Genomic DNA, 16,041 nt, shown 5'->3' with positions numbered 1-16,041 from the left:
CTTTCCTAGTCCTTATCCTCTGTTAGAGTTACTTCTGTAAGCTCCTCCACCCTTGATTCATTTGCTCACCGTGTATCTACTGTCCCCTGACTCTGCCAGACGCGGTGCTAGACCCTGCGGATGCAGCAAAGGACACAAGGACACATGCTGGCGGGGAGAGGGTCAGAAAGACACGTCTTCGCTCCTGGACGACCCTGCAGGCCTTGAAAAGCAGGACGCAATCCAACTGACTTCAAAGCGAACACCCAACACAACGGTACAAACAGAATCATCCAGTAAAACGCAGAATAACTGTTTTTTAAAAAGATAAAATGGACAGAGCGGCATGAGTCCTAACCCAGCATGACTGGTGTCTTGGTAAGAAGAAAAGAGACGCAGGAAGAACCCCCGTGACAAAGCAGAGCAGGGCGATGTCTCTACAAGTCAAGTGTCAGCCAGAAGAGCAAGGACAGAATCTCCCCCGAGAACCCGAGACGGCTCAGCCCTGCTGCAGCTGGATGCTGGGCTTGCGGCCTCCAGAACTGTGCAGGATGGCTCTCGGCCAGGGTGTGGGGCTTTGTCACGGCAGCTGCCGGTCACTGACGCCCTGTCTCCTCCTGTTGACCCTGGGTATCCTGTGCTGCCAGCGCCGGGAGGCAACAGCGCTAACGAGCCACTCCTCTCAGGGTCGGAAGAGCTCATCAGTGTTAACACAGGCCACGTACTGGGGCCCGGAGAACGCGGAGCAGGGGGCCGGTCTGTAGCACCCTCTGGTCCAAGCTCCGCGTCGCAGGTTGGACCGTCTTTCGCATGCTGGCCCCTGCTCTGCGACCTGCCTGAACTCTTGCCCGGGGTGGGAGAAAGCACAGCGCAGTCGCGAGCAGGCTCCTTCTCCGGAACCTCAGCCGACTCTCTGCCGCAAAAGAATCCGCCTTTGTATTCAAGACGCTCTCCCCGAGGGGGGTGAATATTTGATGACACTCGTCACATCTCGCCCAAGGCTTGGGCTCGGCAGAGCACCCTTTGTAGTTTCTTCAAAGTTCACTCCACAGACAGCGCCCTTGAACTCTCACTCTCCTAATAAGCATCCCTTGAACATTCCTCGTCTTCCTCTTAAACAGAGGATAACTAAGATCTGAGCCCACAGGCCGCTCCCGTTAGCCTCCCCCGACCGCTCCTGTCCTAGGCATTACACGTCTATTAGTGTAACCTCAATGAGCACCAACGTTATATGCTTCTTTATTTATTAGCAGTTGTATTATTCTTCAAATTAAAAAATATATATACATATACACAAAACCACTTCAAAATCAATTTGCCACATTTTTAAAAGAACACAGCAGGAGGCTGCCCAGCAAACATAGGTGACAGGACCTGAATGAAGGGTGAGCCTCAGGAGAAGGGGATGGGGGGAGAACCACAGGGCAAGTGGAGTGTGTGGGGCTCCCTCCACCGTGGGAGCCTGGCCCAGAACGTTCCTAAAAGGATGCGCTCAGCTGCCGGCTGGGCTGAGAGTACACTGATGCCCTCAGCTCAGCACCTACGCCAGGCGCAGCTCAGCACCTACGCCAGGCACAGCCCAGCATCCAGGAGTGCCTCCAGTTCGCCAGCGGGAGTATTTATCGTCCCTGAGTCACAGCCTGCAGCCTGGGAGGCGGTCTGACTGTGCGGCGGCTCTGCGGGGCTGCCGGCTCAGTAACACAGGACTCCCCTCAAAAGCCCGCTACTTCTTTTCTGTATGGCATACGCTAATTTTCTAAACTACCATGCCCGAAGAAGACGTGTTAAACTCTATCCAGAAAAAAAGTAAACGAAGTGAGGAATGGATAAGACCGTCAGAAGGACTTCCTGAGTGGCTCAGATGGTAAAGAGTCTGCCTGCAATGCGGCAGACCCAAGTTCGATCCCTGGGTCGGGAAGATCCTCTGGAGGCGGGAATGGCAACCCACTCCAGTATTCTTGCCTGGAGAATCCCATGGACAAAGGAGCCTGGCGGGCTACCATCCATGGGGTCGCAAAGAGTCGGACACGGCTGAACGACTAAACGAGTCCGTCAGAAGCCACTTAGTGTGTCTCCGTCTTGGCAAAGGGAATACTGATCCAAGAACAAGCTGCATCTCCTCCAAAGGGAACCGTGTAGAAACCCTAGCGTCCAGCTGTAGTCAGGTTGGGTTAGAACCACTGCTTTCAGACGTCAGTGTCTGTCGGAACAGCCGGGGAATCCTGTTGAAGATTCCCAGTGCCGAGGTTCAGGGTGGATTATGAGACTACAGTTCTAACAAGCTCTTTGATTACACCAGGTGCTTATCTTTGGGTACCCTGGAGTGACAAGGGGCTGGAACATGGGGCCTCTGGAACCCTCCGAGCTCCCAGCTTCTGTGGCTCCAACCCCTGGTGCCTGAAAAGGTCAGGAGGAATTAAGGCTCCTAAATGAAGTGATCCCTTCACTTGGAGAGATGTTCTGACTGGGGTGTCACAAGCAAAGCTGTGAAAACCAGAGTCTGATGCTTAAGACATTTGTCCTCTGAGGTTTTCCTAAATGGTAGACCTTCAGGTAGAGCTCTTAGCCATGGATTAAAAAATAAAAAGTAAAACAAAACAATTTTCCTATTGCAGAATTTAAACCTCTAACTTTAACAGCTAAAATTATCTTTTTTATTCCTTTTATGCATTTTTTTTTTACCAAATTTCATTTAGTCATAATGGGATTTAGACATAAGCTAACTGCAAAATACAAGGTTGTTGCTGTTTAGTTGATAAGTTGTGTCCAACTAGGTGCGACCCCATGGACGGTAGCCTGCCAGGCTCCTCTGTTCGTGGGATTTCCCAGGCAAGAATACTGGAGTGGGTTGCCATTCCCTTCTCCAGGGGATCTTCCCGACCCAGGTATTGAACCAGCATCTCCACTATTGGCAGGCGGATTGTTTATCATTGAGACACCTGGGAAGCACAAAATACAGGTTGTTTCTAAACTTTGGTCAGAAGTGACTTTCGTTTCCTGAAGGGAAGATAGGGCAATTCAAAATGCCAAATAAAATTGGTCTATTTGAAAGATCATTACAAATAGCAATTGTTTTCATGCCAAGAACAGAGGAGCCTGGTGGGCTACCGTCCATGGGGTCGCACCTAGCTGGACACAACTTATCAACTAAACAACAAGAAACTTGTATTTTGCAGTTAGCTTATGTCTAAATTTTGAAATTAATAATTCTTCCAAGTAGATTTAGGCACTCTATATACAGTTGTATTCACGTTACTAATTTGCATGTATACTATCTTTTGATTTGAAAGATATAAAATCATAAGTTTATTTTAAATTAGTTGCGTTTTAAACAGGAACCCCTACTTTAAAATATACATTAAATATATAAATAAAATCAGAAACAGTTCGGTTTTGGTTTAGAGATTATTTTGATTTTTTGACTTGTTCTAATTCAATCATTTTAAAACACAGATTCACTGTTATTAAAAATAGATTTCAATGTATGCTGCATGAAGGAATTATATACTCAATTATATTTTATTTTGAGTATTTTAGTTTGTCTGTTTGGCAAGTGTGATTCATTTCAACTGTTTGGTTTTCATAACAGTTTTGGTTTGGTTTCATATCATAGAGTTTATACAAACACTGTTGTAAAAGGTTCACCTTGCATTTCAGAATATTTTTCAATTTGCAATAATTTTAGAACTCGTAACTTGATACCGTGGATGTGCACACTGAAAGTCTATCCCCACACAAGTGCATGTGCACACACACACACACATGCATGCACGCACACATGCACACGCACGTACACACACATGCACAGGGATGCGCACACACGTACACACACGTATGCACACGCATGCATGCACACGCACACATGCATGCACACGCACGCATGCACACACATGCACATGAGCGTGCACACGTGCATGCACAGGGACACGCCCACACGTACACGCCTGCACACACGCACACACGTATGCATGCACGTATGCACACACACGCACATGCATGCACACGCACGCACACACGTATGCATGCACGTATGCACACACACGCACATGCATGCACACGCACGCACACACTCATGCACAGGGACGCACACACGTACACGCACGCACACACGTATGCATACACACACGCACACACGCATGCACAGGGACACACGTATGCATGCACGTATGCATGCACGTATGCATGCACGTATGCACACACGCGCACATGCATGCACACACGTATGCTTGCACGCACGCACGCACATGCACAGGGACGCGCACACACGTACACACGTACACACATGCACACACGTATGCATGCATGTATGCACACACGCACATGCATGCATGCACACACGTATGCATGCACATATGCACACATTCACACACGCACACACACACCACGCATGCACACACACCAGTCACTGTTGCTGCCATGCTCAGTGTGTCTTTGACCCCTTCTTGTAGCTCCTGAGGCCTCCTTGTTAATTTTACACTTACCTCCAGTTAAGTGCTTTTTCCTCTCACAGAACTGCAGTTCAAAATACTTTATGAAGCAGCTGGACAGGTCATTAAGAGTGGTCCTGGCATGTCCAAATGCTTCTAAGATGCTCATGGCCTGCAGAAAAAGGGAAACAGTTACTGTGCTAAGCATGTGCTCAAATAAAATGGGACGATTATAGCGAACAGACAGGAGGATTCCATCAGCTAAGAGGCCACCCCCTGCCCATACAACACAATAGCGCATTCTTAAGATCACTCTTTCCTCAAGTGCAAACTGTTAACATCCTTCGTCCCTACGGGTAACGAGTGTAACAAGATAGTGATGCACAGAGCACACGACCGCCTCCCTCACACCACCCTCTCAGGGAAAGTGGAGGACGGCACTCTCTTTACACACACTCACGCACACACACACACACACACAACTCAGCACATACTGCTGGTTTTTTCCAACTTAAGAACACATACAGATGGCTAACAAACACATGAAAAGATCCTCAACATCACTCATTATCAGAGAAATGCAAATCAAGACCACAATGAGGTACCATTTCATGCCAGTCAGAATGGCTGCTATCAAAAAGTCTACAAACAATAAATGCTGGAGAGGGTGCAGAGAAAAGGGAACCCTCTTACACTGTTGGTGGGAATGCAAACTAGTACAGCCCCTATGGAGAACAGTGTGGAGATTCCTTAAAAAACTGGAAATAGAACTGCTTTATGACCCAGCAATCCCACTGCTGGGCACACACACAGAGGAATTCAGAATTGAAAGAGACACGTGTACCCCAATGTTCATCGCAGCACTGTTTATAATAGACAGGACATGGAAGCAACCTAGATGTCTATCAGCAGATGAATGGATAAGAAAGCTGTGGTACATATACACAATGGAGTATTACTCAGCCATTAAAAAGAATACATTTGACTCAGTTCTAATGAGGTGGATGAAACTGGAGCCGATTATACAGTGAGGTAAGCCAGAAAGAAAAACACCAATACAGTATACTAACGCATATATATGGAATTTAGAAAGATGGTAATGATAACCCTGTATGCGAGACAGCAAAAGAGACACAGATGTGTAGAACAGTCTTTTGGACTCTGAGGGAGAGGGAGAGGGTGGGATGATTTGGGAGAATGGCATTGAAACATGTATAATATCATATAAGAAATGAATCGCCAGTCCAGGTTCAATGCAGGATACAGGACGCTTGGGGCTGGTGCACTGGGATGACCCAGAGGGATGGTGCAGGGAGGGAGGAGGGAGAGGGGTTCAGGATGGGGAACACATGTACACCTGTGGTGGATTCATGTTGATGTATGGCAAAACCAACACAATACTGTAAAGTAATTAACCTCCAATTAAAATAAATAAATTTATATTTTAAAAAAACAAGTAAAAGTGCTTCAGTAGCTTTGGAAGGAAGAATTAAGAGCAAATATATGTAATGATCAGAATTTCTTTTAAAAACAACAAATTCACTGACACACCTGTTTACAACCTGCTTTTTCACCCGCATTTACGCCGCCAAGTGCCACTTTGCACCCCAAGCCCCTGGGTCACCTTCCACCCCGTTTTCACTCCATGCCAACCATTCTCCCCACAGGAGCAGGCGTTAGAATTCTAGATGAAGCCTTGGACCCAGTGTGTCTTATCACAAGGTGCTACTGCAGAGACAGCTGTTTGCAGCTTTAAAGTGTTGTTACTACAGACCCTCAGAAAACTGTGGCCTCTGAAATTCTCTCTTGATGTATATCCTTAAAAATTGACTATAGAATGAATGCTATTATTTTCTCACAATCAATTGTACCTGTGATCATGAAAATGCTCAAAATTCTCCAAGCCAGGATTCAATAAAATGTGAACCGTGAACTTCCAGATGTTCAAGCTGGTTTTAGAAAAGGCAGAGGAACCAGAGATCAAATTGCCAACATCCGCTGGATCATCGAAAAAGCAAGAGAGTTCCAGGAAAACATCTATTCTGCTTTATTGACAATGCCAAAGCCTTCGACTGTGTGGATCACAATAAACTGGAAAATTCTGAAAGAGATGGGGATACCAGACCACATGACCTGCCTCTTGAGAAATCTGTATGTAGGTCAGGAAGCAACAGCTCGAATTGGACACGGAACAACAGACTGGTTCCAAATAGGAAAAGGAGTACGTCAAGGCTATATACTGTCAACCTGCTTATTTAACTTATACGCAGAGTATATCATGAGAAATTATGGGCTGGAAAAAGCACAAGCTGGAATCAAGATTGCCGGGAGAAATATCAATAACCTCAGATATGCAGATGACACCACCCTTATGGCAGAAAGTGAAGAACTAAAGAGCCTCTTGATGAAAGTGAAAGAGGCGAGTGAAAAAGTTGGCTTAAAGCTCAACATTCAGAAAACGAAGATCATGGCATCTGGCCCCATCACTTCATGGCACATAGATGGGGAAACAGTGGAAACAGTGTCAGACTTTATTTCTTCTGCGCTCCAAAATCATTGCAGATGGTGACTGCAGCCATAAAATTCAAAGACGCTTACTGCTTGGAAGGAAAGTTATGACCAACCTAGACAGCATATTAAAAAGCAGAGACATTACTTTGACAACAAAGGTCCATCTAGTCAAAGCTATGGTTTTTCCTGTAGTCATGTATGGATGTGAGAGTTGGACTGTGAAGAAAGCTGAGCACCAAAGAACTGATGCTTTTGAACTGTGGTGTTGGAGGAAACTCTTGAGAGTCCCTTGTACTGCAAGGAGATCCAACCAGTCAATCCTAAAGGAAATCAGTCCTGAATATTCACTGGAAGGACTGATAGCTAAAGCTGAAACTCCAATATTTTGGCCACCTGATGCGAAGAACCAACTCATTGGAAAAGACCCTGATGCTGAGAAAGATTGAAGGCGGGAGGAGAAGGGGACGACAGAGGATGAGATGGTTGGATGGCATCACCAACTCGATGGACATGGGTTTGAGTGAACTCCGGGAGTTGGTGATGGACAGGGAGGCCTGGCGTGCTGCAGTCCATGGGGTCACAAAGAGCTGGACATGACTGAGTGACTGAACTGAACTGTGAGAATGAAGATGACCAAGCAATTCTCCCCAAAGAATGAAAAGCTGGAAGGTTCAAGAACATTTTTCTGGATCTTCCGAGATGCATGCTCAGTTGTAGCCAGCTCTTTGTGACCCCATGGTCACAAAGGCTTCTCTGTCCATGGGCTTCTCCAGGCAGGAGTCCTGGGGTGGGCTGCCATACCCTCCTCCGTGGGACCTCCCCGACTCAAGTATCGAGCCCCCATCTCTTGAGTCTCCTGCACTGGGAGGTGGGTTCTTTCCCACTGCACCACCGCCATCTTTCAAGATACTGACAAGGTAATGCAGTTCCTCCGTCAGCCACCAGAGGGCCACAACAACACCTTATTGATACACTGGGTGGTGGGTTACAATTTCTGATGACAGTATAAGAATTTTATTCTAAATGTAAAAATTTTGCAGCTCCTCTTTAACTTTCTGGATACTGCTCTACTGAGGCATTCAATTCACCTGGAAGTATTTTATATTGTGAAAGATTACAAAACAACATTAATTCTCATCACAAGTCAAAGTGCTAAATGTTGGGCAAACAGTGAAATATACGAAAATGTCTGTTTTTGAAGTTTGAACTTTTGGAGAGAAACAATGAATCCTTACACAAACTCTATGATTTCGGTCTCTTTATAATAACCTAATTTTAAAGATCACAACATGCATTGTTAGTAGTAATAGCAGAAATATTTCTGAAAAGTAATTTGAAAGAATACTTATATTTTGCCTTTTTCCCAACAACTTAATATGAAAAAAATATATAGCAAGGTTATACTGTAATTATATCACATTTAAACCTTTATGGTAGCTCCTTCAAAGAATCAAATAAAATTTTAAAAATGTTTTTTGGCTTCTAGTTACATTGGCATTGTATCTGCTAATACACTGATTTTATTATAATAAAAAATGAATATAAAGGTAATTAATGACATGCACCTAGAAAGGAAGCATAGGGTATATAATTCAATGCATGTGCCTTGGAATAAGAGACACCTGCCCCAGACTCCAACTCTGATAATGACAAATGCTATAACCTTGAGTGAGTTTTGTAAATTTCCAAACCTCATTTCTTTTATTCTAAACAGAACAACTCAGTGATGATCAGAGTCCAGAGTATGAAGTGTTCAGCTTGGTGCCTGTAACATGATAAGCATTCAACAAACAGCAGTATTTAATTTTGCTTTTGTTAATAATAGTAGAAAACAATTATATTGTACATTATATTGTACTGACTATGTGCCAGGAATCATATATATATATAATTATATACACACATACATGCACATACATTCATATGTATATCTGTACATGTATGTCATTATATATAAAATTATATATAACTATACACACATACATATGTATGTATGACTGTATATGCACGTATGTGTCTATTACATCTTTTAATCCTCACAACGAGAGTCTCCATTTTATCGAAAAGGAAACTGACAAATCTAGAAAATTTCCCAAGATTGAAAACTTATTAATAGTGGAGCTGGGATTAAAACCTAAGCAATCTCTTGGGCTGGTGCGTTTAGTCACTGTAACAGAATAACAATAAAGATATATAAGTGACTAAAAGCACTGAACAAGATGTCAATGCATGGCACGCATTCATTGTGCACCACTGATCCATGACTCAAGATTAAACTGAAATAAAGAGTGGTATTTTTTCATCTTTTATCATCCTCCTGGCCAATAGGTGGCACCAAACAAATGTGTTAAGAGAAACACTGCAAAAAAAAAAAAGCAAAATTGATACTGTTGCTGCTCAACTTTAAAACAAAATAATAAGACTGTGTCATAATAAAACTTTAAATAAAAATACAGGCAAAGGGAAATATCTATTTCCTCAGTATTCACTGACTCGCATTTTATGGGCATGATTTGCTCCTATTTATATCGGATTTTTTTTTCTATAAAATGTTCACAGTTCTGCCATTAAAAGCTGTGCCCTATTATCATGGTAGTAGGGAACTAATCGGCCTTTCTAAAAGTAAAGACTTGTACCTTCCTCAATAAAAGACAATGGCTTAATCAGGGTGACCCCATCACTCCACTCTGTACAAACAGTTGCTCAATAAATGTTGATTTAAGGAACTTAAATGGGATTGAATGTCTCAAAGCTGAAACTCATTTGGACCAGAATTAGTGAAGAAAAGTTCCAGGCAATTGTGTTTTTCCCCAAAACATGAATTTCGTGTTCCAATAAACCTACTGCCGTGGAAAGCCCCTGTTTCCCAGCTTGAAGTTCAAATACAGGGGCTAGAAACAACCGCTCTCCCAGCTGATCTTGGCTGTTGTGAAGTTGCCCAGGGAACACATGTCACGTCTACGGTGACAGGACCCCAAGCCACACTCCTGCTCTCAGCTTGGCCCCAGATGTGAGATGGCTTTGAGCCGTGCTGCAGAATTATGCACGTGCTTAGTATACACATCAGAAGGCAACGGCACCCCACTCCAGTACTCTTGCCTGGAAAATCCCATGGACGGAGGAGCCTGGTGGGCTGCAGTCCATGGGGTCACTAAGAATCGGACACGACTGAGCGACTTCACTTTGACTTTTCACTTTCGTGCACTGGAGAAGGAAAGGGCAACCCACTCCAGTGTTCTTGCCTGGAGAATCCCAGGGACGGGGGAGCCTGGTGGGCTGCCGTCTATGGGGTCGCACACAGTCGGACATGACTGAAGCGACTTAGCAGCAGCAGTGTATAGATCAAGCATAATAAACGGCTGTGAAATAAGGCCACGAAGGAACACGTGTGACACCACAGATACGCTGCAGAGGGATTTATCGTACGTTTTTTGTAAAGAGAAAAACTGAGAAGAGTTTCTCCTTATCATCTGATAAAATGCTAACAGAACTTGCTAGAACAGTGTGAAGACAAAAGAATCAAACTACTTCAGGCGTCTCCTTGAATAAACTGAGTTTTACTGGGTGAAACTGGACCCCTCTCTGAGCTGCCAACAGGCTCTCTATCAGCTCTCAGTAATTCCCTACAAAAGATGCTTATCTGGGTCAATCCCCACAGATATATCCTATCTACACCCCAATCTGTCTCTTTATTGGTAAAAGTAATCAACTCTAATTATATTACATATTTGCAGTTCAACTGTTCTGAGGGAATACAAAAGAGTATGTCCACAATATTTTAAAATACACATAAGAAAACAAACCTTAAATTCAGCAATCTTCATTTGCACAGAGCCTCCATCTTTTTTCCTTTATATTCACAAATTTTGACCAACTTATGGTTGAAGTGAAGTTAAAGTCACTGTCGTGTCCAACTCTTTGTGACTCCATGGACTTTAGCCCACCAGGCTCCTCTGTCTGTGGGATTCTCCAGGCCAGAATACTGGAGTGGGTAGCCTTACCCTTCTCCAGGGGATCTTCCTGACCCAGGGATGGAACCCAGGTCTCCTGCACTGCAGGCGGATTCTTTACCATCTGAGCCACCAGGGAAGTCCTATGGTTCAACTTAAAGCCTATTAAGGTGCCTCCCCTTCTGTCTGCAATCAGATTTTTCTGACCCCACCATAATCTCTAACTGAAACCAGTGACTTACATGCTTAAATTTGGAATCGAATATAGGCCTGCTGGAGCCAGACCTGCAGGTGAGGTGTCTTGTTATCTGCTTGCTGGCTTCAGACTTTCCAGATCCTCTTTCTCCACTAAAATAAGACAGAAAAAATATATGCTTACTGTTTTGGCAAATATAGTAAAAAAAGGAACCAGACAGTAATTCTCAGACACAAAGAAGGTAAGCAAACGACTTGACGACCCTCAACGAGAACATGCCGTTGTTTGACTTTCCCACTTGACTTACTCATTAGTGTAAATACAGAAAGGCGCATGGTGGTGAAGACAATCGAGGGAAACTACACTTTAGTACAAACACCAGTCTTGAAAGAAGAAAGAAAGCACCTCAACTGAGCATCACCAAACCCCTACGGTCACTGATTTGCTGTTCATTTCTTGACCCTTGAATGAAAAAAAATGTTTTTTCTGAGTAACGGGTTGATACATGGCATCATTAGCCTTTAAAGATGTCCCAAGGGAATACTAGTTCTGCAGAAAATTAACAAATTTTACTATTGATAGAAAAACAATCCCATGAGCAAGGGCATGTAGAAACAAGCAGATTTCTTCACTGATGGAACATGCTTGGCATTGAGAGTTCTGTAATCGGCAGGTTCCCAAAAGATGTCACTGGCTCTTCAGAACTTCGTAAGAACCAGAGTTTTTGACAAGAATTAAGTAGATTCAGTGAGAATGTAGTTAAGGCCGTGGATTTGTGACAGTCATTTTAGGGGAGGCTGGGGGGACCTCCAAAAGCCTCCTGAGGTGAGTGGCATTGGATGAGCGCGGCTGTGAGGGTGGGTGGGCGGCACTCAGGCTCAGGAGCCAGATGGTTGGACTCACATCCCAGGGAGACCCTGGACTAAGGAGCTAACCCTTCTAACACTCAGCCCTTGACACATAAAATGACAGCAATAACACTGATCATAGCAACACGCATCCTACAAGGTCACTAAAGCGATGGACGAGATAACACGTGGACGGCACCTAGCGGAGGGCCTGACACCTAGTGACTCTCAAAAATATTGGTTGTTATTACTGTCAACACGACTACACATTCCTTGCCATCTCCCAATTTTTTTTTTTTAAAGTTTCCCTTTTTGTCTAAGCAAAACCAGGAAACCCAATAGATAAGGCAGATAAAAGCAGAATTTCTTGGCTCAAGAATGCCAGAGTCCCCTAACCTCCACCCGGGGGACCCTTCAAAGCAGGTATAAAAATAGCCATTTGCAGCTATTTTGAAAACCACGGCACCAAAGTCTGCAACACGTTGGTCTGACCTTCCGTGGAACTTTGATGGAGTTAATAATATAAAAGTAAATAAAGAAGTGCTTATTTACAGACTTAACATTACTTGGGTTCTTTCCAGGTCTCCCTCTTCACTCTTTGATCTCTCTCTGACTCAGGCTGTGCAAAGCTTCATTTACACGTTCAGTCTTCAACTGATGCTACTGAGGATAACTACGCAAAGTCCTCCTCTCATGGAGGTGTAGCCTGATATACAAGATAATTCTCAATGCAGATTGTACTTTGATACCTAAATATTTCTTTAATTTTTTATCACTACACACTCACATTTCACCCTTACTGCTTGTGGTACCCGTTTTTTTTTTTTTTTTTCGCTCCAATGTAAATGACCCTCCTGAGCATCTTGACATTTAGGAGCTAACATTGGCAGTGCATTCCAATAAAAACGACTTTGGGTGTATAATTTTGATGACATGAGCAAAGGGAAATACCTAGAAGCAGCTGGGAAATTTCACGTCTGCAAGCCGCTGCATGGTGTCTTGCTCAGCACCACATTTTGGAGAAAGGTGGAATACTAGTCCTGGGCGCCTTTCTTTCCCCATAGTTTCTAAGGGTTGAAAGCAAGGCGCTCTGATTCTAAGATGTAAATCTTCAAAATGAACTGAGCTTCAGGTTAAGTTTGTTGAAATCGATCCAGCCACACCCAGGCCGTTTGTAATAACAGAGATGTTTCTCCTCTGTAGCGAGTCACGCAAAGACTTACAGGGACACAAAGTGATGAGGAAGTCAATTAACGTAAAGAGAAGAAATGTGGGCAGGTTTACCGCCAAGCTCCCAGGCCAGAACCGGGCCTGGGGCTGGGGCGGGTGGAGGGCTCACCTGAGAATGAAACACTGAGGTCTCCGCTCCTGGAAAAGCTGGTGGAAGGCTCTCTCCGCGCAGGAGAAAATGTGAGGCGGCAGGGAGGGGTTGGGCTGCCCCGCGCTGCTCAGGTATAGCTCAGAGACCTGGAGAACAGGGCCGGCATCTCTGTCAAAAGGATTCAGGATCCTTTCCCCAACAAAGACACTGACACATTTCCAATACACAAAAGCACATAAATCTCTAATCTTGAGTCGCACTTGTAAACACAAACCATTTGCACAATGATGCCCTTCTCGGCACATTTTAAGCATCTCTAACGGGGGCTCCCTCTGGTCAAGGCTGTGGTTTTTCCAGGGGTCATGTATGGATGTGAGAGCCGGACTATAAAGAAAGCTGAGCACCGAAGGGTTGATGCTTTTGAACTGTGGTGCTGGAGAAGACTCTTGAGAGTCCCTTGGACTGCAAGGGGATCCAACCAGTCCATCCTAAAGATCAGTCCTGAATATTCATTGGAAGGACTGATGCTGAGGCTTAAACTCCAATATTTTGGCCACCTGATGTGAAGAGCTGACTCACTGACGTTGATGCTGGGAAAGATTGAGGGCAGGAGGAGCAGGGGACGACAGGATGAGATGGCTGCATGGCATCACCGACTGGATGGACGTGAGTTTGCGTAAGCTCGGGGAGCTGGTGATGGACAGGGAGGCCTGGCCTGCTGCAGTCCACGGGGTCGCAGAGAGTCGGACGCGACTGAGCGACCTCCACTCGATCACTTGGCCCCATACACATCAGTACAGAGCCTTGCGGAGTTCCCTCCTCCACACAGTAGGTCTTCATTGCTTCTGCATCTATTTCAGACACAGCGGCGTGCCCACGCCCTCCTCTTCCTCCCAACTCTCCTCCTCCTCCTCATCCCCTTTTCCTTCATCTTCACCTATAGCCCCTGAAATAATACGGGTAATCCCTTTGGCTCTAGACAACCCTACTCCCACACATCTGCAGGCAGCCCAGGGATGGCGCAGGGGTCGGGCTGGGTGGGATGAGGACAGTGGGCAGGTTTCAAGGCAGATTTAAAGCGCAGTGGAACTGACTTTCACTAAGAAGAGAGGAGGGTCGGGCGGTGAGGGGCCCTGTTTTACCCAAGAAGTATTTCTGTGCTAACTCTTGGTTGATTCATTGGGAGTTCAGAGACAGGAATGTCTCTCTCCCTCTCTCTTTCCCTCCCTGCCTCCGCCCCACCTCCGGCATCTAAAGGGCATCCTTGCTTCAAGGACACAGGCTTCCTCCTTTCACCTCCTGCTCCCGACCAAGGATTCCGCTTCACACTGGAAGCAGCCTGTGGCTGCACAAGAAACAGAGAGCTCCCAGAGGGCATTTTTGACCCCAAAACACTCGGCAAAAATCACACTGTGCTTCCAGTGGCCTGGAATACTTTTTCAAAAGCAGTTTCTCTTTTAATTTGACTCTCATGATTAAAGCTGGAAAGGCTCAGAAAATGAGTAAAGGCAGTACCGTCCTGTCTGATCCAATTGCCTCAACATCACAGGGCTCTTCTGAAAGTGTTCAGAGAAGAATTCTGAACCAACCGACCCTGAACTAGTCAAAAATGCATGGGAACACAGAGTTAATATAATATCTGATTTTAGAAGTCTGTCTAGGAACCACAGGCATAAGAACCACATGATAAGTGCAAGGCACTCTTTTGATAAAATAACATTCCTTTTCAATATTTTCTCAGAGAAAAATAAAGTCACTATTATGTAACCACTCAGGGCAGAATTTTCTGAGATTGATTTTACTCCCTGTTTTGCTTTTTCTTCTTAATCATTTGATAGAATAGGTATGTCTAGTAAGTGGTTACTCTACATTATTAAAGGACATTTTAAATTTTATACTCACCACGGTGGAATAAATTGGAATCTCCTTGAATGGATTAACCAACAGGAGGATGTCCCCAATAAAAGTCTATTAAATGCAAAGGATAGAAATGGTTATCGGACCATATAAATAGCACTTTTAAAGTTAAATATTATATAATTTTAAGATCACTGAGCAAACTAGAGAATAAATAAAAATCACACTTTAACATTTTATGAATTATTTTAAAAGTTTGTAAATAAATAGAAAAGTCAAATTCACATAAAATTAAACCAATAAGCTGGTCCCATTGAACACACAACAAGTGAAATGACTGTCTTAAGTAATTAGGTGAACACGCAGATGAAATTTTGAAAAGTGGAATAATTAACTTACGTAGAACATTATTACCAAGAACCACACAATGTATGTTCATTTAAATTGAATACCGACCAGTTCCAGCACACTTAAAGGGTTTGAGTCACATAAAGTGCGTTCTCTGATCAGACTATGATGCAAATTAACCATGGATAAACAATTACCATGGAAAGTAACATGGATAGCTAGAAAACCACCAAATGTGTGGTGATTGTACATTTGCAAATAACCCATGAGTCAAAAAGAGAAATCATAATGTGAATGAGAAAACATTTTAGTTATGATATATCATAGCACGTGAGATGCTACCAAAGGTATACTCGATATGAAAATTATTGCCCGAAATGTATGTTAAAAAAGAATAAAGGCAGGTAATGATCTAAGTATCTGTTTCTAGGAACTCATCAAATTACATGAACTTATCGGAAATAAGTAACCAACATATGAGCAGAAATGAATGGAATTAGTAAACAAAACCATGGAGTAAAAAAACTAGAGCCAAAAGGCAATCATTGGAAAAGTCGAATAAAAAGCTGGTGTCCTAACAAGACCGACTGAGCAAAGAAGAGGA

At 44.0% G+C, this 16,041-nt stretch overlaps 1 protein-coding gene across 1 annotated transcript in view; it reads right to left on the bottom strand.

Annotated features, from left to right (window-relative positions):
- The window catches only part of MYO16 (myosin XVI), a 395,654-nt gene that overhangs the window by 246,278 nt on the left and 133,335 nt on the right, over positions 1–16,041 (bottom strand). Inside the window, exons 11-14 of the mRNA XM_052650218.1 lie at positions 15,135–15,200; positions 13,251–13,378; positions 11,110–11,215; positions 4,461–4,578 (exon numbers count right to left, since the gene is read on the bottom strand). Of these exons, the coding sequence (XP_052506178.1) occupies positions 4,461–4,578; positions 11,110–11,215; positions 13,251–13,378; positions 15,135–15,200 (418 nt within the window). The remainder of the gene's footprint in view (positions 1–4,460; positions 4,579–11,109; positions 11,216–13,250; positions 13,379–15,134; positions 15,201–16,041) is intronic.

This window comes from Budorcas taxicolor, chromosome 12, assembly GCF_023091745.1.
Source record: "Budorcas taxicolor isolate Tak-1 chromosome 12, Takin1.1, whole genome shotgun sequence".
NCBI classification, from domain to species: domain Eukaryota; kingdom Metazoa; phylum Chordata; class Mammalia; order Artiodactyla; family Bovidae; genus Budorcas; species Budorcas taxicolor.
The sequence above is the reverse complement of the archived record's forward strand: the minus strand, read 5'-3'. Positions and strand labels throughout refer to the sequence as shown.